Source organism: Cetorhinus maximus, unplaced genomic scaffold (assembly GCF_964194155.1).
Source record: "Cetorhinus maximus unplaced genomic scaffold, sCetMax3.hap1.1 HAP1_SCAFFOLD_1161, whole genome shotgun sequence".
Classification (NCBI taxonomy): Eukaryota; Metazoa; Chordata; class Chondrichthyes; order Lamniformes; family Cetorhinidae; genus Cetorhinus; species Cetorhinus maximus.
This window is the reverse complement of record NW_027597103.1, coordinates 74,604-100,818: the sequence shown is the minus strand read 5'-3', so window position 1 is coordinate 100,818 and position 26,215 is coordinate 74,604. Positions and strand designations below refer to the sequence as shown.

The window sequence follows — 26,215 nt, the reverse complement described above, 5'->3', positions numbered from 1 at the left end:
CTGGTTGTGAGAGTCTAGACGGAGACGGGAGTGACAGACGGGGTGTGAGAGTCTAGACGGAGACGGGAGTGACAGACGGGGTGTGAGATTCTAGACGGAGACCGGGGTGACAGACGGGTGTGAGAGTCTAGAGTGAGACGGGAGTGACAGTCTGGTTGTGAGAGTCTAGACGGAGACGGGAGTGACAGTCTGGTTGTGAGAGTCTAGACGGAGACGGGAATGACAGACGGGTTGTGAGAGTCTAGAGTGAGACGGGGTGTGAGAGTCTAGAGTGAGACGGGAGTGACAGACGGGGTGTGAGAGTCTAGAGTGAGACGGGAGTGACAGATGGGGTGTGAGAGTCTAGAGTGAGACGGGAGTGGCAGACGGAGTGTGAGAGTCTAGACTGAGACGGATGTGAGAGTCTGGAGTGAGACGGGAGTGACAGACGGGGTGTGAGAGTCTAGAGTGAGACGGGAGTGACAGTCTGGGTGTGAGAGTCTAGAGGGAGACGGGAGTTACAGTCTGGGTGTGAGAGTCTAGAGTGAGACGGGGTGTGAGAGTCTAGAGTGAGACGGGAGTGACAGACGGGGTGTGAGATTCTAGACGGAGACCGGGGTGACAGACGGGTGTGAGAGTCTAGAGTGAGACGGGAGTGACAGTCTGGTTGTGAGAGTCTAGACGGAGACGGGAGTGACAGACTGGTTGTGAGAGTCTAGAGTGAGACGGGGTGTGAGAGTCTAGAGTGAGACGGGAGTGACAGTCTGGGTGTGAGAGTCTAGACGGAGACGGGAGTGACAGTCTGGTTGTGAGAGTCTAGACGGAGACGGGAGTGACAGACGGGGTGTGAGAGTCTAGACGGAGACGGGAGTGACAGACGGGGTGTGAGAGTCTAGAGTGAGACGGGAGTGACAGACGGGGTGTGAGAGTCTAGACGGAGACGGGAGTGACAGACGGGATGTGAGATTCTAGACGGAGACCGGGGTGACAGACGGGTGTGAGAGTCTAGAGTGAGACGGGAGTGACAGTCTGGTTGTGAGAGTCTAGACGGAGACGGGAGTGACAGACGGGGTGTGAGAGTCTAGACGGAGACGGGAGTGACAGACGGGGTGTGAGAGTCTAGACGGAGACCGGGGTGACAGACGGGTGTGAGAGTCTAGAGTGAGACGGGAGTGACAGACGGGGTGTGAGAGTCTAGAGTGAGACAGGGGTGACAGACAGGGTGTGAGAGTCTAGAGTGAGACGGGAGTGACAGTCTGGTTGTGAGAGTCTAGAGTGAGACCGGGGTGACAGACAGGGTGTGAGAGTCTAGAGTGAGACGGGAGTGACAGTCTGGTTGTGAGAGTCTAGACGGAGACGGGAGTGACAGACGGGGTGTGAGAGTCTAGACGGAGACGGGAGTGACAGACGGGGTGTGAGAGTCTAGACGGAGACCGGGGTGACAGACGGGTGTGAGAGTCTAGAGTGAGACGGGAGTGACAGACGGGGTGTGAGAGTCTAGAGTGAGACGGGAGAGACAGACGGGGTGTGAGAGTCTGGAGTGAGACGGGAGTGACAGACGGGGTGTGAGAGTCTAGAGTGAGATGGGGTGTGAGAGTCTAGAGTGAGACGGGAGTGAGAGACGGGGTGTGAGTGCGGGAATAGCAAGATCCCATGGCCGTGCCGAATTTCGCGACCTTCGCCCGGGAATGTCTCTGGATCTCACTCACCCCCCGTCTCTCTCTCTCTCTCTCTCTCTCTCTCTCTCCTTCCTCTCTTCAGGCGAATAACATTTACACCAAACATCTCCTGGACGTCGCCCACCCAGGTTAGTCCTCAGCAACCCCTTCTCCCACTCCGCCCACCCCTCGAAACCCCCTCCCTCCTCCAACACCCCCTACCCTCCCTCACCTCCCTCACCTCCCTCCTCTCTCTCTCTCTCTCTCTCTCTCTCGCTCACTCTCTCTCCTCTCCGCCATCCAGAGCCTCACTGGGACTTGAAGGAGTCGGAAGAAAGTTCAGAAACGCCCCCTCTCACCCCGTCTGCCGCGGGCACCAAGAATTTCAAGGTAAAGGGGGTTATCGGAGGGGTCTTGAGGGGGGGGCTCTCAGAGAGAGGGGGGCAGAGGGGGTATCGGAGATTGGAAGGGGCGGGGGGGCATCAGAGAGAGAGGGGAGGGTATCCGGCGGGGAGGGTGTTTCAGGGAGGGAGAGGAGGGGGTATCAGAGATGAGGGGGGGGTGAGGAGGGGGTATCAGACAGGTCTGTGATGTCAGAGAGGGAGAGAGCGGGGTATCGGAGAGGCGGGAGGGGGTATCTGGGAGAGAGGGTATGTCGAAGAGGGGGAGGTGGGGGTATCAGAGAGGGGAGGGGGTATCAGAGAGGGGAGGGGGTATCAGAGAGGGGAGGGGGGTATCAGAGAGGGGAGGGGGGTATCAGAGAGGGGAGGGGGTATCAGAGAGGGGAGGGGGTATCAGAGAGGGGAGGGGGTATCAGAGAGGGGAGGGGGTATCAGAGAGGGGGTATCAGAGAGGGGAGGGGGTATCAGAGAGGGGAGGGGGTATCAGAGAGGGGAGGGGGTATCAGAGAGGGGAGGGGGTATCAGAGAGGGGAGGGGGTATCAGAGAGGGGAGGGGGTATCAGAGAGGGGAGGGGGGTATCAGAGAGGGGTGGGGGTATCAGAGAGGGGGTATCAGAGAGGGGAGGGGGTATCAGAGAGGGGAGGGGGTATCAGAGAGGGGAGGGGGTATCAGAGAGGGGAGGGGGTATCAGAGAGGGGAGGGGGGTATCAGAGAGGGGAGGGGGTATCAGAGAGGGGAGGGGGGTATCAGAGAGGGGTGGGGGTATCAGAGAGGGGAGGGGGGTATCAGAGAGGGGTGGGGGTATCAGAGAGGGGGTATCAGAGAGGGGAGGGGGTATCAGAGAGGGGAGGGGGTATCAGAGAGGGGAGGGGGGTATCAGAGAGGGGAGGGGGTATCAGAGAGGGGAGGGGGGTATCAGAGAGGGGTGGGGGTATCAGAGAGGGGAGGGGGGTATCAGAGAGGGGTGGGGGTATCAGAGAGGGGAGGGGGTATCAGAGAGCGGAGGGGGTATCAGAGAGGGGAGGAGGTATCAGAGAGGAGGGTGTGAAGGATACGGGGAAGGAGAAGTGAGGGATACGGGGAGGCGGGAGTGAGGGATACGGGGAGGAGGGAGTGAGGGATACAGGGAGGAGGGAGTGAGGGATGGTGGAGGAGGGAGTGAGGGATAGGGGGAGGTGGGAGTGAGGGATACAGGGAGGAGGGAGTGAGGGATACGGGGAGGAGGGAGTGAGGGATACGGGGAGGAGGGAGTGAGGGATACGGGGAGGAGGGAGTGAGGGATACGGGGAGGAGGGAGTGAGGGATACGGGGAGGAGGGAGTGAGGGATACGGGGAGGTGGGAGTGAGGGATACAGGGAGGAGGGAGTGAGGGATGGTGGAGGAGGGAGTGAGGGATAGGGGGAGGTGGGAGTGAGGGATAGGGGGAGGTGGGAGTGAGGGATAGGGGGAGGAGGGAGTGAGGGATAGGGGGAGGTGGGAGTGAGTGATATGGGGAGGTGGGAGTGAGGGATGGGGAGGCGGGAGTGAGGGATATGGGGAGGAAGGAGTGAGGGATGTGGGGAGGAGGGAGTGAGAGATACGGGGAGGAGGAGGGAGTGAGGGATACGGGGAGGTGGGAGTGAGGGATACGGGGAGGAGGGAGTGAGGGATACGGGGAGGTGGGAGTGAGGGATACGGGGAGGAGGGAGTGAGGGATACGGGGAGGAGGGAGTGAGGGATACGGGGAGGTGGGAGTGAGGGATACGGGGAGGAGGGAGTGAGGGATACGAGGAGGAGGGAGTGAGGGATAGGGGAGGAGGGAGTGAGGGATACAGGGAGGCAGGAGTGAGGGATACGGGGAGGCGGGAGTGAGGGATAGGGGGAGGAGGGAGTGAGGGATGGTGGAGGAGGGAGTGAGGGATATGGGGAGGTGGGAGTGAGGGATATGGGGAGGCGGGAGTGAGGGATATGGGGAGGTGGGAGTGAGGGATATGGGGAGGTGGGAGTGAGGGATATGGGGAGGTGGGAGTGAGGGATATGGGGAGGTGGGAGTGAGGGATACGGGGAGGTGGGAGTGAGGGATACGGGGAGGTGGGAGTGAGGGATACGGGGAGGTGGGAGTGAGGGATACGGGGAGGTGGGAGTGAGGGATACGGGGAGGTGGGAGTGAGGGATACGGGGAGGTGTGAGTGAGGGATACGGGGAGGAGGGAGTGAGGGATACGGGGAGGAGGGAGTGAGGGATACGGGGAGGAGGGAGTGAGGGATGCGGGGAGGAGGGAGTGAGGGATACGGGGAGGAGGGAGTGAGGGATACGGGGAGGAGGGAGTGAGGGATACGGGGAGGAGGGAGTGAGGGATAGGGGGAGGAGGGAGTGAGGGATACGGGGAGGAGGGAGTGAGGGATAGGGGGAGGAGGGAGTGAGGGATAGGGGGAGGAGGGAGTGAGGGATACGGGGAGGAGGGAGTGAGGGATAGGGGGAGGCGGGAGTGAGGGAGGTTTCAGGAGTGTGTGAGTATATCTGAGTTCCGTGTGTGTGTGTGTGGGTGAGACCCCGTCTCCCTGACCAGCTCTCCCTCCGTCTTGCCTCTTCTGTCTAGACGGGAGTGACAGACAAGTCCCTGAGGTGCCTGCGCAATGCCTTGGACACAGTTAACAGCACCTACACCCTCTCCCTCCTGGCCTACACCTTCACACTGGCCGGCCTCCCACTCAACAGGAGCACCGTCCTCCAGAGGCTTGAGAACCTGGCCGTCAAGAAAGGTAGGTCTTTGTTCATCCTCCTCCTCCTCTCCCTCGCTCCATCCACCCTCGCCATGCACCGGGCCGGCTAGTGGGCCGTGGGGTGCAGCCTAACTAAGAGCCCGCCTCCCATCTCTCCCTTTCAGACGGACTGACCTACTGGCAGAGGGAGGACCAGACCGAGGACGACCATGGATACTGGTGGAGGGCCCCCTCGGCGGAGGTGGAGATGACGGCCTACGTCCTGCTGGCCCTACTCTCCCAGCCCCAGGTCCCCCAGTCCGACCTGGACCGGGCCACCTCCATCGTCAACTGGCTGGTCAAGCAGAGGAACTCCTATGGAGGGTTTGCCTCCACCCAGGTAAGCCCGGGGAAGCGAGGGGAGGGTGCCTGAGGATACAGCGAGGAGGGTAGGTAAAGGGGAACCGGTAGATGTAGTATACCTAGGTTTCCGAACAGCATTCGGCCAGGCGTCACATAAAAAAAAGGTTAACGGGCAAAATAAGGGCTCATGGAGTTTGGGGCAACGTAGTAGAGGGGGTAGAGGATTGGTGGACAGACAGGAAGCAGAGAGGGGGCAAAAGTGAGGCATTCTTATGTGGGCAAGCGGCGATTGGTGGCTAAGCTATTTACAATCGATGTTAATGACTGAGATGGAGGGTCAGAGAGTAACTCATCCGGGTTTGCTGATGATATCAAGCGAGGTGTGAAGATAAGCTGTGTGGAGGACACAAAGAGGCTGTAAAGAGATACAGACAGGGTGAGTGAGTGGGTAACAAAGGGGGGGACTATATTGTGGGGAAGTGTGAGGTTATCCACTCTGGTGGTAAGGGCTGAATATTTTTTCTGCAGTGTGAAAGGTGTTAAGTGGTTGATTTTCGAAAGAGATATGGATGTTCTGACCCACGGAGCTTGGAGGTTAGTGCGCAGGGTGCAGCGAGAGGTGAGGAAGGTCAGTGGAGCACCGGACTTTAGTCCCAGGGGGGTTGGAGAGCACATTTCGAATACTGTGAGCGATTTTGGGGGTCCCGTCTCTCAGGAAGGACGTGCTGGGCCCTGGAGGGGGTCCCAGAGGAGGTATCGCGAGAACGATCCCAGGAATGAAAGGGGCTTGTCATATGGGGAACGTTTGAGGACTCTCTGGGTCAGGTCATTGAGTGTACTTAAGACCGAGATAGATAGGTTCTCGATTGGTTAAGGGGATCAAAGGTTAAGGGGGAGAAGGCGGGAGGATGGGGGTTGAGAAACTTACCGGCCAGGATTGAATGGCGGAGCAGACTGGATGGGCCGAATGGCCTCATTTCTGCTCCTATGTCTTGTGTAATAAAGAGGTCGTGCTAGGATTGTCCGGGGGTTTTGGTGATACCACCATGGGGAATACCGTGCCCAGTTCCGGACTCCACGTCTAAGGGAGGTTGTAGTTACGCTGGGAGGGGGGCGGTACGAGCGGGAGGTCACTCGATTGGTCCCTGGTCTGGGGGTAGGGGCTGCCCTATGATGAGGGGCTGAGGGAATCCGGCCGCTATCCCCTGGCGTTGACGGGGAAGGGGAGGTGGTTGCTGTCTGAGCTGCAGAGGGCAGAGGCTGAGCGATCGTTCACACAGGTTGTGCGCATCCAAAGCACCGGGAGCGGTAGGTAGGTGGAGGATGGGCGTAGGGGCGTGGGGGGGGTCAGATAAGGGACTGAAGGAGGGAGGGGCGGGAGTTTTCTGGTCTGTGTGTGCGTGTGGGGTGGGTGGTTGGGGAACTGCAGGAGTAACAGACCCTCTCCTCCCTCTCCTCTCCCTCTCCTCCCTCCCTCCCTCAGGACACGGTAGTGGCCCTCCAGGCACTCGCCCTCTACGCAGAGCTGACCCACGTGACCGAGCCGCACAGTTACCTGACCGTCAGCTCACCGAGCGGCTCCCGCCAGGAATTCCACATCGACTCCTCCAACCAGCTCCTGCTCCAGGTCCAGCCCCTGGCCGAGGTTCCCGGGGACTACCGCGCCGAGGTCAGCGGCACCAGCTGTCTCCTCCTCCAGGTCAGTCACTCACCCCACCCCCCCTCACCCCCTCCCGCCCTGAGGGAGGGATCCGGGGCTAGGGGGAGGGAGGGACTGAAGGGTATGGGGAGACGGGAGCGAGCGATATGGGGAGGAGGATTGAGGGGTATGGGGAGACTGGGGTGTGAGGGATATGGGGTGATGGGAGTGAGGGATGTGGGGAGACGGGGGCGAGGGATATGGGGAGATGGGAGCGAGGGATATGGGGAGATGGGAGCGAGGGATATGGGGAGATGGGAGCGAGGGATATGGGGAGACGGGAGCCAGGGATATGGGGAGACGGGAGCCAGGGATATGGGGAGACGGGGGCGAGGGATATGGGGAGATGGGAGCGAGGGATATGGGGAGGGGGATTGAGGGGTATGGGGAGACTGGGGTGTGAGGGATATGGGGTGATGGGAGCGAGGGATATTCCAGATGGGAGTGTGGGATGTTCCGGATGGGAAAGAGGGGTATTCCAGATGTTAGAGTGACTTATTCCGGATGGGGCTGTGGGATGTTCCGGTTGGGGGTGAGGGTAATTCTGGATGGGAAAGAGGGGTATTCCGGATGTGAGTGTGGGATATTCCCGATGTGAGTGTGGGATATTCCGGCTGGGAAAGAGGGATATTCCGGATGTGAGTGTGGGCCCGATGTGAGTGTGGGATATTCCGGATGGAAAAGAGGGATATTCCGGATGGGGGTGAGTGATATTCTGGATGGGAGTGAGGGTAATTCCGGATGGGAGTGAGGGTAATTCCGGATAGGAGTGAGGGGATATTCCGGATGGGGGTGAGTTATATTCCGGATGGGAGTGAGGGTAATTCCGGATGGGAGTGAGGGTAATTCCGGATGGGAGTGAGGGGATATTCCGGATGGGGGTGAGTGATATTCTGGATGGGAGTGAGGGTAATTCCGGATGGGAGTGAGGGTAATTCCGGATGGGAGTGAGGGGATATTCCGGATGGGAGTGAGGGTAATTCCGGATGGGAGTGGGGGTAATTCCAGATGGGAGTGAGGGGATATTCCGGATGGGAGTGAGGGTAATTCCGGATGGGAGTGAGGGATATTCCGGATGGGAGTGAGGGATATTCCGGATGGGAGTGAGGGTAATTCCGGATGGGAGTGAGGGTAATTCCGGATGGGAGTGAGCGGATATTCCGGATGGGAGTGAGGGTAATTCCGGATGGGAGTGAGGGGATATTCCGGATGGGAGTGAGGGTAATTTCGGATGGGAGTGAGGGGATATTCCGGATGGGAGTGAGGGTAATTCCAGATGGGAGTGAGGGGATATTCCGGATGGGAGTGAGGGGATATTCCGGATGGGAGCGAGGGATATTCCGGATGGGAGTGAGGGTATATTCCGGATGGGAGTAAGGGTAATTCCGGATGGGAGTGTGGGATATTCCGGATGGGAGTGTGGGATATGGGGAGAGAGTTTCCCCTGACTGGCTCTACAGCGAGTAACTAAAACTCTTGAATTCCAGACCACTCTGCGTTACAACGTACCAGCGACACAGAGAGATGCCGTCTTCACTGTCTCGGTGGAGATGTTACCCACGGGGGAGAAGAACCTGCTGGAAGGAGCTAAATACAAGATTGATATTAACGTCACGTGAGTGTGGGAGGGAGATTAGGATCGGGGGAGTGAGGGTCAGTGTTTACAGTGTGAGAGTGAGGGTCAGTGTTTACAGTGTGAGAGTGAGGGTCAGTGTTTACAGTGTGAGAGTGAGGGTCAGTGTTTACGGTGTGAGAGTGAGGGTCAGTGTTTACAGTGTGGGAGTGAGGGTCAGTGTTTACAGTGTGAGAGTGAGGGTCAGTGTTTACGGTGTGAGAGTGAGGGTCAGTGTTTACAGTGTGAGAGTGAGGGTCAGTGTTTACGGTGTGAGAGTGAGGGTCAGTGTTTACAGTGTGAGAGTGAGTGTCAGTGTTTACAGTGTGAGAGTGAGGGTCAGTGTTTACAGTGTGAGAGTGAGGGTCAGTGTTTACGGTGTGAGAGTGAGGGTCAGTGTTTACGGTGTGAGAGTGAGGGTCAGTGTTTAGAGTGTGAGAGTGAGGGTCAGTGTTTACAGTGTGAGAGTGAGGGTCAGTGTTTACAGTGTGAGAGTGAAGGTCAGTGTTTACAGTGTGAGAGTGAGGGTCAGTGTTTACGGTGTGAGAGTGAGGGTCAGTGTTTACGGTGTGAGAGTGAGGGTCAGTGTTTACAGTGTGGGAGTGAGGGTCAGTGTTTACAGTGTGAGAGTGAGGGTCAGTGTTTACTGGGTGTGGGAGTGAGGGTCAGTGTTTACAGTGTGGGAGTGAGGGTCAGTGTTTACAGTGTGAGAGTGAGGGTCAGTGTTTACAGTGTGAGAGTGAGGGTCAGTGTTTACAGTGTGAGAGTGAGGGTCAGTGTTTACAGTGTGAGAGTGAGGGTCAGTGTTTACAGTGTGGCAGTGAGGGTCAGTGTTTACAGTGTGAGAGTGAGGGTCAGTGTTTACGGTGTGAGAGTGAGGGTCAGTGTTTACGGTGTGGGAGTGAGGGTCAGTGTTTACGGTGTGGGAGTGAGGGTCAGTGTTTACGGTGTGAGAGTGAGGGTCAGTGTTTACGGTGTGAGAGTGAGGGTCAGTGTTTACGGTGTGAGAGTGAGTGTCAGTGTTTACGGTGTGTGAGTGAGGGTCAGTGTTTACGGTGTGAGAGTGAGGGTCAGTGTTTACGGTGTGAGAGTGAGGGTCAGTGTTTACGGTGTGAGAGTGAGGGTCAGGGTTTACGGTGTGAGAGTGAGGGTCAATGTTTACGGTGTGAGAGTGAGGGTCAGTGTTTACAGTGTGAGAGTGAGGGTCAGTGTTTACAGTGTGAGAGTGAGGGTCAGTGTTTACAGTGTGAGAGTGAGGGTCAGTGTTTACGGTGTGAGAGTGAGGGTCAGTGTTTACGGTGTGAGAGTGAGGGTCAGTGTTTACGGTGTGAGAGTGAGGGTCAGTGTTTACGGTGTGAGAGTGAGGGTCAGTGTTTACGGTGTGTGAGTGAGGGTCAGTGTTTACGGTGTGTGAGTGAGGGTCAGTGTTTACAGTACGGGAGTGAGGGTCAGTGTTTACAATGTGAGAGTGAGGGTCAGTGTTTACAGTGTGAGAGTGAGGGTCAGTGTTTACAGTGTGTGAGTGAGGGTCACTGTTTACAGTACGGGAGTGAGGGTCAGTGTTTACAATGTGAGAGTGAGGGTCAGTGTTTACAGTGTGAGAGTGAGGGTCAGTGTTTACAGTGTGAGAGTGAGGGTCAGTGTTTACAGTGTGAGAGTGAGGGTCAGTGTTTACAGTGTGTGAGTGAGGGTCAGTGTTTACAGTGTGAGAGTGAGGGTCAGTGTTTACAGTGTGAGAGTGAGGGTCAGTGTTTACAGTGTGAGAGTGAGGGTCAGTGTTTACAGTGTGGGAGTGAGGGTCAGTGTTTACAGTGTGAGAGTGAGGGTCAGTGTTTACAGTGTGAGAGTGAGGGTCAGTGTTTACAGTGTGAGAGTGAGGGTCAGTGTTTACAGTGTGTGAGTGATGGTCAGTGTTTACAGTGTGGGAGTGAGGGTCAGTGTTTACAATGTGAGAGTGAGGGTCAGTGTTTACAGTGTGAGAGTGAGGGTCAGTGTTTACAGTGTGTGAGTGAGGGTCAGTGTTTACAGTACGGGAGTGAGGGTCAGTGTTTACAATGTGAGAGTGAGGGTCAGTGTTTACAGTGTGGGAGTGAGGGTCAGTGTTTACAGTGTGAGAGTGAGGGTCAGTGTTTACAGTGTGAGAGTGAGGGTCAGTGTTTACAGTGTGAGAGTGAGGGACAGTGTTTACAGTGTGAGAGTGAGGGTCAGTGTTTACAGTGTGAGAGTGAGGGTCAGTGTTTACAGTGTGAGAGTGAGGGTCAGTGTTTACAGTGTGAGAGTGAGGGTCAGTGTTTACAGTGTGAGAGTGAGGGTCAGTGTTTACAGTGTGAGAGTGAGGGTCAGTGTTTACAGTGTGAGAGTGAGGGTCAGTTTTTACGGTGTGAGATTGAGGGTCAGTGTTTACGGTGTGAGATTGAGGGTCAGTGTTTACAGTGTGAGAGTGAGGGTCAGTGTTTACAGTGTGAGAGTGAAGGTCAGTGTTTACAGTGTGAGAGTGAGGGTCAGTGTTTACGGTGTGAGAGTGAGGGTCAGTGTTTACGGTGTGAGAGTGAGGGTCAGTGTTTACAGTGTGGGAGTGAGGGTCAGTGTTTACAGTGTGAGAGTGAGGGTCAGTGTTTACTGGGTGTGGGAGTGAGGGTCAGTGTTTACAGTGTGGGAGTGAGGGTCAGTGTTTACAGTGTGAGAGTGAGGGTCAGTGTTTACAGTGTGAGAGTGAGGGTCAGTGTTTACAGTGTGAGAGTGAGGGTCAGTGTTTACAGTGTGAGAGTGAGGGTCAGTGTTTACAGTGTGGCAGTGAGGGTCAGTGTTTACAGTGTGAGAGTGAGGGTCAGTGTTTACGGTGTGAGAGTGAGGGTCAGTGTTTACGGTGTGGGAGTGAGGGTCAGTGTTTACGGTGTGGGAGTGAGGGTCAGTGTTTACGGTGTGAGAGTGAGGGTCAGTGTTTACGGTGTGAGAGTGAGGGTCAGTGTTTACGGTGTGAGAGTGAGTGTCAGTGTTTACGGTGTGTGAGTGAGGGTCAGTGTTTACGGTGTGAGAGTGAGGGTCAGTGTTTACGGTGTGAGAGTGAGGGTCAGTGTTTACGGTGTGAGAGTGAGGGTCAGGGTTTACGGTGTGAGAGTGAGGGTCAATGTTTACAGTGTGAGAGTGAGGGTCAGTGTTTACAGTGTGAGAGTGAGGGTCAGTGTTTACAGTGTGAGAGTGAGGGTCAGTGTTTACAGTGTGAGAGTGAGGGTCAGTGTTTACGGTGTGAGAGTGAGGGTCAGTGTTTACGGTGTGAGAGTGAGGGTCAGTGTTTACGGTGTGAGAGTGAGGGTCAGTGTTTACGGTGTGAGAGTGAGGGTCAGTGTTTACGGTGTGTGAGTGAGGGTCAGTGTTTACGGTGTGTGAGTGAGGGTCAGTGTTTACAGTACGGGAGTGAGGGTCAGTGTTTACAATGTGAGAGTGAGGGTCAGTGTTTACAGTGTGAGAGTGAGGGTCAGTGTTTACAGTGTGTGAGTGAGGGTCACTGTTTACAGTACGGGAGTGAGGGTCAGTGTTTACAATGTGAGAGTGAGGGTCAGTGTTTACAGTGTGAGAGTGAGGGTCAGTGTTTACAGTGTGAGAGTGAGGGTCAGTGTTTACAGTGTGAGAGTGAGGGTCAGTGTTTACAGTGTGTGAGTGAGGGTCAGTGTTTACAGTGTGAGAGTGAGGGTCAGTGTTTACAGTGTGAGAGTGAGGGTCAGTGTTTACAGTGTGAGAGTGAGGGTCAGTGTTTACAGTGTGGGAGTGAGGGTCAGTGTTTACAGTGTGAGAGTGAGGGTCAGTGTTTACAGTGTGAGAGTGAGGGTCAGTGTTTACAGTGTGAGAGTGAGGGTCAGTGTTTACAGTGTGTGAGTGATGGTCAGTGTTTACAGTGTGGGAGTGAGGGTCAGTGTTTACAATGTGAGAGTGAGGGTCAGTGTTTACAGTGTGAGAGTGAGGGTCAGTGTTTACAGTGTGTGAGTGAGGGTCAGTGTTTACAGTACGGGAGTGAGGGTCAGTGTTTACAATGTGAGAGTGAGGGTCAGTGTTTACAGTGTGGGAGTGAGGGTCAGTGTTTACAGTGTGAGAGTGAGGGTCAGTGTTTACAGTGTGAGAGTGAGGGTCAGTGTTTACAGTGTGAGAGTGAGGGACAGTGTTTACAGTGTGAGAGTGAGGGTCAGTGTTTACAGTGTGAGAGTGAGGGTCAGTGTTTACAGTGTGAGAGTGAGGGTCAGTGTTTACAGTGTGAGAGTGAGGGTCAGTGTTTACAGTGTGAGAGTGAGGGTCAGTGTTTACAGTGTGAGAGTGAGGGTCAGTGTTTACAGTGTGAGAGTGAGGGTCAGTTTTTACGGTGTGAGATTGAGGGTCAGTGTTTACGGTGTGAGAGTGAGGGTCAGTGTTTACGGTGTGAGAGTGAGGGTCAGTGTTTACGGTGTGAGAGTGAGGGTCAGTGTTTACGGTGTGAGAGTGAGGGTCAGTGTTTACGGTGTGAGAGTGAGGGTCAGTGTTTACGGTGTGAGAGTGAGGGTCAGTGTTTACGGTGTGGGAGTGAGGGTCAGTGTTTGCGGTGTGGGAGTGAGGGTCAGTGTTTACGGTGTGAGAGTGAGGGTCGGTGTTTACGGTGTGAGAGTGAGGGTCGGTGTTTACGGTGTGGGAGTGAGGGTCGGTGTTTACGGTGTGAGAGTGAGGGTCGGTGTTTACGGTGTGAGAGTGAGGGTCGGTGTTTACGGTGTGAGAGTGAGGGTCGGTGTTTACGGTGTGAGAGTGAGGGTCGGTGTTTACGGTGTGAGAGTGAGGGTCGGTGTTTACGGTGTGAGAGTGAGGGTCGGTGTTTACAGTGTGTGAGAGTGAGGGTCAGTGTTTACAGTGTGAGAGTGTGGGTCAGTGTTTACAGTGTGAGAGTGAGGGTCAGTGTTTACAGTGTGGGGGTGAGGGTCTGTGTTTACAGTGTGAGTGAGGGTCAGTGTTTACAGTGTGAGAGTGAGGGTCAGTGTTTACAGTGTGAGAGTGAGGTCAGTGTTTACAGTGTGAGAGTGAGGGTCAGTGTTTACAGTGTGTGAGAGAGAGGGTCAGTGTTTACAGTGTGAGAGTGAGGGTCAGTGTTTACAGTGTGAGAGTGAGGGTCAGTGTTTACAGTGTGAGAGTGAGGGTCAGTGTTTACAGTGTGAGAGTGAGGGTCAGTGTTTACAGTGTGAGAGTGAGGGTCAGTGTTTACAGTGTGTGAGAGTGAGGGTCAGTGTTTACAGAGTGAGAGTGAGGGTCAGTGTTTACAGTGTGAGAGTGAGGGTCAGTGTTTACTGGGTGTGGGAGTGAGGGTCAGTGTTTACAGTGTGGGAGTGAGGGTCAGTGTTTACAGTGTGAGAGTGAGGGTCAGTGTTTACAGTGTGAGAGTGAGGGTCAGTGTTTACTGGGTGTGGGAGTGAGGGTCAGTGTTTACAGTGTGAGAGTGAGGGTCAGTGTTTACAGTGTGAGAGTGAGGGTCAGTGTTTACAGTGTGGGAGTGAGGGTCAGTGTTTACAGTGTGAGAGTGAGGGTCAGTGTTTACTGTGTGAGAGTGAGGGTCAGTGTTTACAGTGTGAGAGTGAGGGTCAGTGTTTACAGTGTGAGAGTGAGGGTCAGTGTTTACAGTGTGAGAGTGAGGGTCAGTGTTTACAGTGTGAGAGTGAGGGTCAGTGTTTACAGTGTGGGAGTGAGGGTCAGTTTTTACAGTGTGTGAGTGAGGGTCAGTGTTTACAGTGTGAGAGTGAGGGTCAGTGTTTACAGTGTGAGAGTGAGGGTCAGTGTTTACAGTGTGAGAGTGAGGGTCAGTGTTTACGGTGTGAGAGTGAGGGTCAGTGTTTACGGTGTGAGAGTGAGGGTCAGTGTTTACGGTGTGAGAGTGAGGGTCAGTGTTTACGGTGTGAGTGAGGGTCAGTGTTTACAGTGTGAGAGTGAGGGTCAGTGTTTACAGTGTGAGAGTGAGGGTCAGTGTTTACAGTGTGAGTGTGGGTCAGTGTTTACAGTGTGAGGGTGAGGGTCAGTGTTTACAGTGTGAGAGTGGGGGTCAGTGTTTACAGTGTGAGAGTGAGGGTCAGTGTTTACAGTGTGAGAGTGAGGGTCAGTGTTTACAGTGTGAGAGTGAGGGTCAGTGTTTACAGTGTGAGAGTGAGGGTCAGTGTTTACAGTGTGAGAGTGAGGGTCAGTGTTTACAGTGTGAGAGTGAGGGTCAGTTTTTACGGTGTGAGAGTGAGGGTCAGTCTTTACGGTGTGAGAGTGAGGGTCAGTGTTTACGGTGTGAGAGTGAGGGTCAGTGTTTACGTTGTGAGAGTGAGGGTCAGTGTTTACGGTGTGGGGGTGAGGGTCAGTGTTTACGGTGTGAGGGTGAGGGTCAGTGTTTACGGTGTGAGAGTGAGGGTCAGTGTTTACGGTGTGGGAGTGAGGGTCAGTGTTTACGGTGTGGGTGTGAGGGTCAGTGTTTACGGTGTGAGAGTGAGGGTCAGTGTTTACGGTGTGAGAGTGAGGGTCAGTGTTTACGGTGTGAGAGTGAGGGTCAGTGTTTACGGTGTGAGAGTGAGGGTCAGTGTTTACGGTGTGAGAGTGAGGGTCAGTGTTTACTGTGTGAGAGTGAGGGTCAGTGTTTACAGTGTTAGAGTGAGGGTCAGTGCTTACTGGGTGTTGGAGTGAGGGTCAGTGTTTACAGTGTGGGAGTGAGGGTCAGTGCTTACAGTGTGAGAGTGAGGGTCAGTGTTTACAGTGTGAGAGTGACGGTCAGTGTTTACTGGGTGTTGGAGTGAGGGTCAGTGTTTACAGTGTGAGAGTGAGGGTCAGTGTTTACAGTGTGAGAGTGAGGGTCAGTGTTTACAGTGTGAGAGTGAGGGTCAGTGTTTACAGTGTGGGAGTGAGGGTCAGTGTTTACAGTGTTAGAGTAAGGGTCAGTGTTTACAGTGTGGGAGTGAGGGTCAGTGTTTACAGTGTGGGAGTGAGGGTCAGTGTTTACAGTGTGAGGGTGAGGGTCAGTGTTTACGGTGTGAGGGTGAGGGCCAGTGTTTCCGGTGTGAGAGTGAGGGTCAGTGTTTACGGTGTGTGAGTGAGGGTCAGTGTTTACGGTGTGAGAGTGAGGGTCAGTGTTTACGGTGTGAGAGTGAGGGTCAGTGTTTACGGTGTGAGAGTGAGGGTCAGTGTTTACGGTGTGAGAGTGAGGGTCAGTGTTTACGGTGTGAGAGTGAGGGTCAGTGTTTACGGTGTGAGAGTGAGGGTCAGTGTTTACGGTGTGGGAGTGAGGGTCAGTGTTTACGGTGTGGGAGTGAGGGTCAGTGTTTACGGTGTGTGAGTGAGGGTCAGTGTTTACGGTGTGGGAGTGAGGGTCAGTGTTTACGGTGTGAGAGTGAGGGTCAGTGCTTACGGTGTGAGAGTGAGGGTCAGTGTTTACGGTGTGAGAGTGAGGGTCAGTGTTTACTGTGTGAGAGTGAGGGTCAGTGTTTACAGTGTGAGAGTGAGGGTCAGTGTTTACAGTGTGAGAGTGAGGGTCAGTGTTTACAGTGTGAGAGTGAGGGTCAGTGTTTACAGTGTGGGAGTGAGGGTCAGTGCTTACAGTGTGAGAGTGAGGGTCAGTGTTTACAGTGTGAGAGTGAGGGTCAGTGTTTACAGTGTGAGAGTGAGGGTCAGTGTTTACTGGGTGTGGGAGTGAGGGTCAGTGTTTATAGTGTGAGAGTGAGGGTCAGTGTTTACTGGGTGTGGGAGTGAGGGTCAGTGTTTACTGTGTGAGAGTGAGGGTCAGTGTTTACAGTGTGAGAGTGAGGGTCAGTGTTTACAGTGTGGGAGTGAGGGTCAGTGTTTACGGTGTGAGAGTGAGGGTCAGTGTTTACGGTGTGAGAGTGAGGGTCAGTGTTTACGGTGTGAGAGTGAGGGTCAGTGTTTACGGTGTGAGAGTGAGGGTCAGTGTTTACGGTGTGAGAGTGAGGGTCAGTGTTTACGGTGTGAGAGTGAGGGTCAGTGTTTACGGTGTGAGAGTGAGGGTCAGTGTTTACGGAGTGAGAGTGAGGGTCAGTGTTTACGGTGTGAGGGTGAGGGTCAGTGTTTACGGTGTGAGGGTGAGGGTCAGTGTTTACGGTGTGAGGGTGAGGGTCAGTGTTTACGGTGTGAGAGTGAGGGTCAGTGTTTGCGGTGTGAGAGTGAGGGTCAGTGTTTACGGTGTGAGAGTGAGGGTCAGTGTTTACGGTGTGAGAGTGAGGGTCAGTGTTTACGGTGTGAGAGTGAGGGTCAGTGTTTACGGTGTGAGAGTGAGTGTCAGTGTTTACGGTGTGGGTGTGAGGGTCAGCGTTTACGGTGTGAGAGTGAGGGTCAGCGTTTACGGTGTGAGAGTGAGGGTCAGTGTTTACAGTGTGAGAGTGAGGGTCAGTGTTTACAGTGTGAGAGTGAGCGTCAGTGTTTACAGTGTGAGAGTGAGTGTCAGTGTTTACAGTGTGAGAGTGAGGGTCAGTGTTTACAGTGTGTGTGAGGGTCAGTGTTTACAATGTGAGAGTGAGGGTCAGTGTTTACAGTGTGAGAGTGAGGGTCAGTGTTTACAGTGTGAGAGTGAGGGTCAGTGTTTACAGTGTGAGAGTGAGGGTCAGTGTTTACAGTGTTAGAGTGAGGGTCAGTGCTTACTGGGTGTTGGAGTGAGGGTCAGCGTTTACAGTGTGGGAGTGAGGGTCAGTGCTTTCAGTGTGAGAGTGAGGGTCAGTGTTTACTTGGTGTTGGAGTGAGGGTCAGTGTTTACAGTGTGAGAGTGAGGGTCAGTGTTTACAGTGTGAGAGTGAGGGTCAGTGTTTACAGTGTGAGAGTGAGGGTCAGAGTTTACAGTGTGAGAGTGAGGGTCAGTGTTTACAGTGTGAGAGTGAGGGTCAGTGTTTACAGTGTGAGAGTGAGGGTCAGTGTTTACAGTGTGAGAGTGAGGGTCAGTGTTTACAGTGTGTGTTTGAGGGTCAGTGTTTACAGTGTGAGAGTGAGGGTCAGTGTTTACAGTGTGAGAGTGAGGGTCAGTGTTTGCAGTGTGAGAGTGAGGGTCAGTGTTTGCAGTGTGAGAGTGAGGGTCAGTGTTTACGGTGTGAGAGTGAGGGTCAGTGTTTAGGGTGTGGGAGTGAGGGTCAGTGTTTACGGTGTGGGAGTGAGGGTCAGTGTTTACGGTGTGGGAGTGAGGGTCAGTGTTTACGGTGTGGGAGTGAGGGTCAGTGTTTACGGTGTGAGAGTGAGGGTCAGTGTTTACGGTGTGAGAGTGAGGGTCAGTGTTTACGGTGTGAGAGTGAGGGTCAGTGTTTACGGTGTGAGAGTGAGGGTCAGTGTTTACGGTGTGTGAGTGAGGGTCAGTGTTTACGGTGTGGGAGTGAGGGTCAGTGTTTACGGTGTGAGAGTGAGGGTCAGTGTTTACGGTGTGGGAGTGAGGGTCAGTGTTTACGGTGTGAGAGTGACGGTCAGTGTTTACGGTGTGAGAGTGAGGGTCAGTGTTTACGGTGTGAGAGTGAGGGTCAGTGTTTACGGTGTGAGAGTGAGGGTCAGTGTTTACGGTGTGAGAGTGAGGGTCAGTGTTTACGGTGTGAGAGTGAGGGTCAGTGTTTACGGTGTGAGAGTGAGGGTCAGTGTTTACGGTGTGAGAGTGAGGGTCAGTGTTTACTGGTTGTGGGAGTGAGGGTCAGTGTTTACAGTGTGCGTGAGGGTCAGTGTTTACAGTGTGAGAGTGAGGGTCAGTGTTTACAGTGTGAGAGTGAGGGTCAGTGTTAACAGTGTGAGAGTGAGGGTCAGTGTTTACAGTGTGAGAGTGATTGTCAGTGTTTACAGTGTGAGAGTGAGGGTCAGTGTTTACAGTGTGAGAGTGAGGGTCAGTGTTTACAGTGTGAGAGTGAGGGTCAGTGTTTACAGTGTTAGAGTGAGGGTCAGTGCTTACTGGGTGTTGGAGTGAGGGTCAGTGTTTACAGTGTGGGAGTGAGGGTCAGTGTTTAGAGTGTGAGAGTGAGGGTGAGTGTTTACAGTGTGGGAGTGAGGGTCAGTGTTTACAGTGTGAGAGTGAGGGTCAGTGTTTACAGTGTGAGAGTGAGGGTCAGTGTTTACAGTGTGAGAGTGAGGGTCAGTGTTTACAGTGTGAGAGTGAGGGTCAGTGTTTACAGTGTGAGAGTGAGGGTCAGTGTTTACTTGGTGTTGGAGTGAGGGTCAGTGTTTACAGTGTGAGAGTGAGGGTCAGTGTTTACGGTGTGAGAGTGAGGGTCAATGTTTACGGTGTGAGAGTGAGGGTCAGTGTTTACGGTGTGAGATTGAGGGTCAGTGTTTACGGTGTGTGAGTGAGGGTCAGTGTTTACGGTGTGGGAGTGAGGGTCAGTATTAACGGTGTGAGAGTGAGGGTCAGTGTTTACGGTGTGAGAGTGAGGGTCAGTGTTTACGGTGTGAGAGTGAGGGTCAGTGTTTACGGTGTGAGAGTGAGGGTCAGTGTTTACGGTGTGAGAGTGAGGGTCAGTGTTTACGGTGTGAGAGTGAGGGTCAGTGTTTACGGTGTGAGAGTGAGGGTCAGTGTTTACTGGTTGTGGGAGTGAGGGTCAGTGTTTACAGTGTGTGTGAGGGTCAGTGTTTACAGTGTGAGAGTGAGGGTCAGTGTTTACAGTGTGAGAGTGAGGGTCAGTGTTTACAGTGTGAGAGTGAGGGTCAGTGTTTACAGTGTGAGACTGAGGGTCAGTGTTTACAGTGTGAGAGTGAGGGTCAGTGTTTACAGTGTGAGAGTGAGGGTCAGTGTTTACAGTGTGAGAGTGAGGGTCAGTGTTTACAGTGTGGGAGTGAGGGTCAGTGTTTACAGTGTGAGAGTGAGGGTCAGTGTTTACAGTGTGGGAGTGAGGGTCAGTGTTTACAGTGTGAGAGTGAGGGTCAGTGTTTACAGTGTGAGATTGAGGGTCAGTGTTAACAGTGTGAGAGTGAGGGTCAGTGTTTACAGTGTGTGAGTGAGTGTCAGTGTTTACAGTGTGAGAGTGAGGGTCAGTGTTTACAGTGTGAGAGTGAGGGTCAGTGTTTACGGTGTGAGAGTGAGGGTCAGTGTTTACGGTGTGGGAGTGAGGGCAGTGTTTGCGGTGTGAGATTGAGGGTCAGTGTTTACGGTGTGGGAGTGAGGGTCAGTGTTTACGGTGTGAGAGTGAGGGTCAGTGTTTACAGTGTGAGAGTGAGGGTCAGTGTTTACAGTGTGAGAGTGAGGGTCAGTGTTTACAGTGTGAGAGTGAGGGTCAGTGTTTACAGTGTTAGAGTGAGGGTCAGTGCTTACTGGGTGTTGGAGTGAGGGTCAGCGTTTACAGTGTGGGAGTGAGGGTCAGTGTTTAGAGTGTGAGAGTGAGGGTCAGTGTTTACGGTGTGAGAGTGAGGGTCAGTGTTTACGGTGTGAGAGTGAGGGTCAGTGTTTACGGTGTGTGACTGAGGGTCAGTGTTTACGGTGTGAGAGTGAGGGTCAGTGTATACGGTGTGAGAGTGAGGGTCAGTGTTTACAGTGTGAGAGTGAGGGTCAGTGTTTACAGTGTGAGAGTGAGGGTCAGTGTTTACGGTGTGAGAGTGAGGGTCAGTGTTTACAGTGTGAGAGTGAGGGTCAGTGTTTACAGTGTGAGAGTGAGGGTCAGTGTTAACAGTGTCAGAGTGAGGGTCAGTGTTTACAGTGTGAGAGTGATTGTCAGTGTTTACAGTGTGAGAGTGAGGGTCAGTGTTTACAGTGTGAGAGTGAGGGTCAGTGTTTACAGTGTGAGAGTGAGGGTCAGTGTTTACAGTGTTAGAGTGAGGGTCAGTGCTTACTGGGTGTTGGAGTGAGGGTCAGCGTTTACAGTGTGGGAGTGAGGGTCAGTGTTTAGAGTGTGAGAGTGAGGGTCAGTGTTTACAGTGTGGGAGTGAGGGTCAGTGTTTACAGTGTGGGAGTGTGGGTCAGGGCTTACAGTGTGAGAGTGAGGGTCAGTGTTTTCAGTGTGAGAGTGAGGGTCAGTGTTTACAGTGTGAGAGTGAGGGTCAGTGTTTACTTGGTGTTGGAGTGAGGGTCAGTGTTTACAGTGTGAGAGTGAGGGTCAGTGTTTACGGTGTGAGAGTGAGGGTCAGTGTTTACGGTGTGAGAGTGAGGGTCAGTGTTTACGGTGTGAGATTGAGGGTCAGTGTTTACGGTGTGTGAGTGAGGGTCAGTGTTTACGGTGTGGGAGTGAGGGTCAGTATTAACGGTGTGAGAGTGAGGGTCAGTGTTTACGGTGTGAGAGTGAGGGTCAGTGTTTACGGTGTGAGAGTGAGGGTCAGTGTTTACGGTGTGAGAGTGAGGGTCAGTGTTTACGGTGTGAGAGTGAGGGTCAGTGTTTACGGTGTGAGAGTGAGGGTCAGTGTTTACGGTGTGAGAGTGAGGGTCAGTGTTTACGGTGTGAGAGTGAGGGTCAGTGTTTATGGTGTGAGAGTGAGGGTCAGTGTTTACTGGTTGTGGGAGTGAGGGTCAGTGTTTACAGTGTGTGTGAGGGTCAGTGTTTACAGTGTGAGAGTGAGGGTCAGTGTTTACAGTGTGAGAGTGAGGGTCAGTGTTTACAGTGTGAGAGTGAGGGTCAGTGTTTACAGTGTGAGACTGAGGGTCAGTGTTTACAGTGTGAGAGTGAGGGTCAGTGTTTACAGTGTGAGAGTGAGGGTCAGTGTTAACAGTGTGAGAGTGAGGGTCAGTGTTTACAGTGTGAGAGTGAGGGTCAGTGTTTACAGTGTGAGAGTGAGGGTCAGTGTTTACAGTGTGAGAGTGAGGGTCAGTGTTTACAGTGTGAGAGTGAGGGTCAGTGTTTACAGTGTGAGAGTGAGGGTCAGTGTTTACAGTGTTAGAGTGAGGGTCAGTGCTTACTGGGTGTTGGAGTGAGGGTCAGTGTTTACAGTGTGGGAGTGAGGGTCAGTGTTTACAGTGTGGGAGTGTGGGTCAGGGCTTACAGTGTGAGAGTGAGGGTCAGTGTTTACAGTGTGAGAGTGAGGGTCAGTGTTTACAGTGTGAGAGTGAGGGTCAGTGTTTCCTTGGTGTTGGAGTGAGGGTCAGTGTTTACAGTGTGAGAGTGAGGGTCAGTGTTTACAGTGTGAGAGTGAGGGTCAGTGTTTACAGTGTGAGAGTGAGGGTCAGTGTTTACAGTGTGAGAGTGAGTGTCAGTGTTTACAGTGTGAGAGTGAGGGTCAGTATTTACAGTGTGAGAGTGAGGGTCAGTGTTTACAGTGTGAGAGTGAGGGTCAGTGTTTACAGTGTGAGAGTGAGGGTCAGTGTTTACGGTGTGGGAGTGAGGGTCAGTGTTTACGGTGTGAGAGTGAGGGTCAGTGTTTACGGTGTGAGAGTGAGGGTCAGTGTTTACGGTGTGTGAGTGAGGGTCAGTGTTTACGGTGTGAGAGTGAGGGTCAGTGTTTACGGTGTGAGAGTGAGGGTCAGTGTTTACGGTGTGAGAGTGAGGGTCAGTGTTTACGGTGTGAGAGTGAGGGTCAGTGTTTACGGTGTGAGAGTGAGGGTCAGTGTTTACGGTGTGAGAGTGAGGGTCAGTGTTTACGGTGTGAGAGTGAGGGTCAGTGTTTACGGTGTGAGAGTGAGGGTCAGTGTTTACGGTGTGTGACTGAGGGTCAGTGTTTACGGTGTGAGAGTGAGGGTCAGTGTTTACAGTGTGAGAGTGAGGGTCAGTGTTTACAGTGTGTGACTGAGGGTCAGTGTTTACAGTGTGAGAGTGAAGGTCAGTGTTTACAGTGTGAGAGTGAGGGTCAGTGTTTACAGTGTGGCAGTGATGGTCAGTGTTTACAGCGTGAGAGTGAGGGTCAGTGTTTACAGCGTGAGAGTGAGGGTCAGTGTTTACAGTGTGAGAGTGAGGGTCAGTGTTTACAGTGTGGGAGTGAGGGTCAGTGTTTACAGTGTGAGAGTGAGGGTCAGTGTTTACAGTGTGGGAGTGAGGGTCAGTGTTTACAGTGTGAGAGTGAGGGTCAGTGTTTACAGTGTGGGAGTGAGGGTCAGTGTTTACAGTGTGAGAGTGAGGGTCAGTGTTTACAGTGTGAGAGTGAGGGTCAGTGTTTACAGTGTGAGAGTGAGGGTCAGTGTTTACAGTGTGAGGGTGAGGGTCAGTGTTTACAGTGTGAGAGTGAGGGTCAGTGTTTACAGTGTGAGAGTGAGGGTCAGTGTTTACAGTGAGAGAGTGAGGGTCAGTGTTTACAGTGAGAGAGTGAGGGTCAGTGTTTACAGTGTGAGAGTGAGGGTCAGTGTTTACAGTGTGAGAGTGAGGGTCACTGTTTACAGTGTGGGAGTGAGGGTCAGTGTTTATAGTGTGGGAGTGAAGGTCAGTGTTTACAGTGTGAGAGTGAGGGTCAGTGTTTACAGTGTGAGAGTGAGGGTCAGTGTTTACAGTGTGAGAGTGAGGGTCACTGTTTACAGTGTGAGAGTGAGGGTCAGTGTTTACAGTGTGGGAGTGAGGGTCAGTGTTTACAGTGTGAGAGTGAGGGTCAGTGTTTACAGTGTGAGAGTGAGGGTCAGTGTTTACAGTGTGAGAGTGAGGGTCAGTGTTTACAGTGTGGGAGTGAGGGTCAGTGTTTACAGTGTGAGAGTGAGGGTCAGTGTTTACAGTGTGAGAGTGAGGGTCAGTGTTTACAGTGTGAGAGTGAGGGTCAGTGTTTACAGTGTGAGAGTGAGGGTCAGTGTTTACAGTGTGGGAGTGAGGGTCAGTGTTTACAGTCTGAGAGTGAGGGTCAGTGTTTACAGTGTGAGAGTGAGGGTCAGTGTTTACGGTGTGAGAGTGAGGGTCAGTGTTTACGGTGTGAGAGTGAGGGTCAGTGTTTACGGTGTGAGATTGAGGGTCAGTGTTTACGGTGTGTGAGTGAGGGTCAGTGTTTACGGTGTGGGAGTGAGGGTCAGTATTAACGGTGTGAGAGTGAGGGTCAGTGTTTACAGTGTGAGGGTGAGGGTCAGTGTTTACGGTGTGAGAGTGAGGGTCAGTGTTTACGGTGTGAGAGTGAGGGTCAGTGTTTACGGTGTGAGAGTGAGGGTCAGTGTTTACGGTGTGAGAGTGAGGGTCAGTGTTTACGGTGTGAGAGTGAGGGTCAGTGTTTACGGTGTGAGAGTGAGGGTCAGTGTTTACGGTGTGAGAGTGAGGGTCAGTGTTTACGGTGTGAGAGTGAGGGTCAGTGTTTACGGTGTGAGAGTGAGGGTCAGTGTTTACGGTGTGAGAGTGAGGGTCAGTGTTTACTGGTTGTGGGAGTGAGGGTCAGTGTTTACAGTGTGTGTGAGGGTCAGTGTTTACAGTGTGAGAGTGAGGGTCAGTGTTTACAGTGTGAGAGTGAGGGTCAGTGTTTACAGTGTGAGAGTGAGGGTCAGTGTTTACAGTGTGAGACTGAGGGTCAGTGTTTACAGTGTGAGAGTGAGGGTCAGTGTTTACAGTGTGAGAGTGAGGGTCAGTGTTAACAGTGTGAGAGTGAGGGTCAGTGTTTACAGTGTGAGAGTGAGGGTCAGTGTTTACAGTGTGAGAGTGAGGGTCAGTGTTTACAGTGTGAGAGTGAGGGTCAGTGTTTACAGTGTGAGAGTGAGGGTCAGTGTTTACAGTGTTAGAGTGAGGGTCAGTGCTTACTGGGTGTTGGAGTGAGGGTCAGTGTTTACAGTGTGGGAGTGAGGGTCAGTGTTTAGAGTGTGAGAGTGAGGGTCAGTGTTTACAGTGTGGGAGTGAGGGTCAGTGTTTACAGTGTGGGAGTGTGGGTCAGGGCTTACAGTGTGAGAGTGAGGGTCAGTGTTTACAGTGTGAGAGTGAGGGTCAGTGTTTACAGTGTGAGAGTGAGGGTCAGTGTTTACTTGGTGTTGGAGTGAGGGTCAGTGTTTACAGTGTGAGAGTGAGGGTCAGTGTTTACAGTGTGAGAGTGAGGGTCAGTGTTTACAGTGTGAGAGTGAGGGTCAGTGTTTACAGTGTGAGAGTGAGTGTCAGTGTTTACAGTGTGAGAGTGAGGGTCAGTATTTACAGTGTGAGAGTGAGGGTCAGTGTTTACAGTGTGAGAGTGAGGGTCAGTGTTTACAGTGTGAGAGTGAGGGTCAGTGTTTACAGTGTGGGAGTGAGGGTCAGTGTTTACAGTGTGGGAGTGTGGGTCAGGGCTTACAGTGTGAGAGTGAGGGTCAGTGTTTACAGTGTGAGAGTGAGGGTCAGTGTTTACAGTGTGAGAGTGAGGGTCAGTGTTTACTTGGTGTTGGAGTGAGGGTCAGTGTTTACAGTGTGAGAGTGAGGGTCAGTGTTTACAGTGTGAGAGTGAGGGTCAGTGTTTACAGTGTGAGAGTGAGGGTCAGTGTTTACAGTGTGAGAGTGAGTGTCAGTGTTTACAGTGTGAGAGTGAGGGTCAGTATTTACAGTGTGAGAGTGAGGGTCAGTGTTTACAGTGTGAGAGTGAGGGTCAGTGTTTACAGTGTGTGAGTGAGGGTCAGTGTTTACGGTGTGGGAGTGAGGGTCAGTGTTTACGGTGTGAGAGTGAGGGTCAGTGTTTACGGTGTGAGAGTGAGGGTCAGTGTTTACGGTGTGTGAGTGAGGGTCAGTGTTTACGGTGTGAGAGTGAGGGTCAGTGTTTACGGTGTGAGAGTGAGGGTCAGTGTTTACGGTGTGAGAGTGAGGGTCACTGTTTACGGTGTGAGAGTGAGGGTCAGTGTTTACGGTGTGAGAGTGAGGGTCAGTGTTTACGGTGTGAGAGTGACGGTCAGTGTTTACGGTGTGAGAGTGAGGGTCAGTGTTTACGGTGTGAGAGTGAGGGTCAGTGTTTACGGTGTGTGACTGAGGGTCAGTGTTTACAGTGTGAGAGTGAGGGTCAGTGTTTACAGTGTGAGAGTGAGGGTCAGTGTTTACAGTGTGTGACTGAGGGTCAGTGTTTACAGTGTGAGAGTGAAGGTCAGTGTTTACAGTGTGAGAGTGAGGGTCAGTGTTTACAGTGTGGCAGTGATGGTCAGTGTTTACAGCGTGAGAGTGAGGGTCAGTGTTTACAGCGTGAGAGTGAGGGTCAGTGTTTACAGTGTGAGAGTGAGGGTCAGTGTTTACAGTGTGGGAGTGAGGGTCAGTGTTTACAGTGTGAGAGTGAGGGTCAGTGTTTACAGTGTGGGAGTGAGGGTCAGTGTTTACAGTGTGAGAGTGAGGGTCAGTGTTTACAGTGTGGGAGTGAGGGTCAGTGTTTACAGTGTGAGAGTGAGGGTCAGTGTTTACAGTGTGAGAGTGAGGGTCAGTGTTTACAGTGTGAGAGTGAGGGTCAGTGTTTACAGTGTGAGGGTGAGGGTCAGTGTTTACAGTGTGAGAGTGAGGGTCAGTGTTTACAGTGTGAGAGTGAGGGTCAGTGTTTACAGTGAGAGAGTGAGGGTCAGTGTTTACAGTGAGAGAGTGAGGGTCAGTGTTTACAGTGTGAGAGTGAGGGTCAGTGTTTACAGTGTGAGAGTGAGGGTCACTGTTTACAGTGTGGGAGTGAGGGTCAGTGTTTATAGTGTGGGAGTGAAGGTCAGTGTTTACAGTGTGAGAGTGAGGGTCAGTGCTTACAGTGTGAGAGTGAGGGTCAGTGTTTACAGTGTGAGAGTGAGGGTCACTGTTTACAGTGTGAGAGTGAGGGTCAGTGTTTACAGTGTGGGAGTGAGGGTCAGTGTTTACGGTGTGAGGGTGAGGGTCAGTGTTTACGGTGTGAGGGTGAGGGTCAGTGTTTACAGTGTGAGGGTGAGGGTCAGTGTTTACAGTGTGAGGGTGAGGGTCAGTGTTTACAGTGTGAGAGTGAGGGTCAGTGTTTACAGTGTGAGAGTGAGGGTCAGTGTTTACAGTGTGAGAGTGAGGGTCAGTGTTTACAGTGTGAGAGTGAGCGTCAGTGTTTACAGTGTGTGGGTGAGGGTCAG

General features: G+C 53.0%; 1 protein-coding gene across 1 annotated transcript in view; it reads left to right on the top strand.

The window, feature by feature from the left end:
- Positions 1-1,740: 1,740 nt before the first annotated feature.
- Positions 1,741-26,215, top strand: part of LOC144675795 (murinoglobulin-1-like) — a gene marked incomplete at its 5' end in the record, with an annotated part of 42,999 nt that continues 18,524 nt past the window's right edge. The window contains 6 exons of the mRNA XM_078536380.1: positions 1,741-1,786; positions 1,942-2,027; positions 4,618-4,780; positions 4,906-5,120; positions 6,567-6,782; positions 8,270-8,397. Coding sequence (XP_078392506.1) covers positions 1,741-1,786; positions 1,942-2,027; positions 4,618-4,780; positions 4,906-5,120; positions 6,567-6,782; positions 8,270-8,397 — 854 coding nt within the window. The remainder of the gene's footprint in view (positions 1,787-1,941; positions 2,028-4,617; positions 4,781-4,905; positions 5,121-6,566; positions 6,783-8,269; positions 8,398-26,215) is intronic.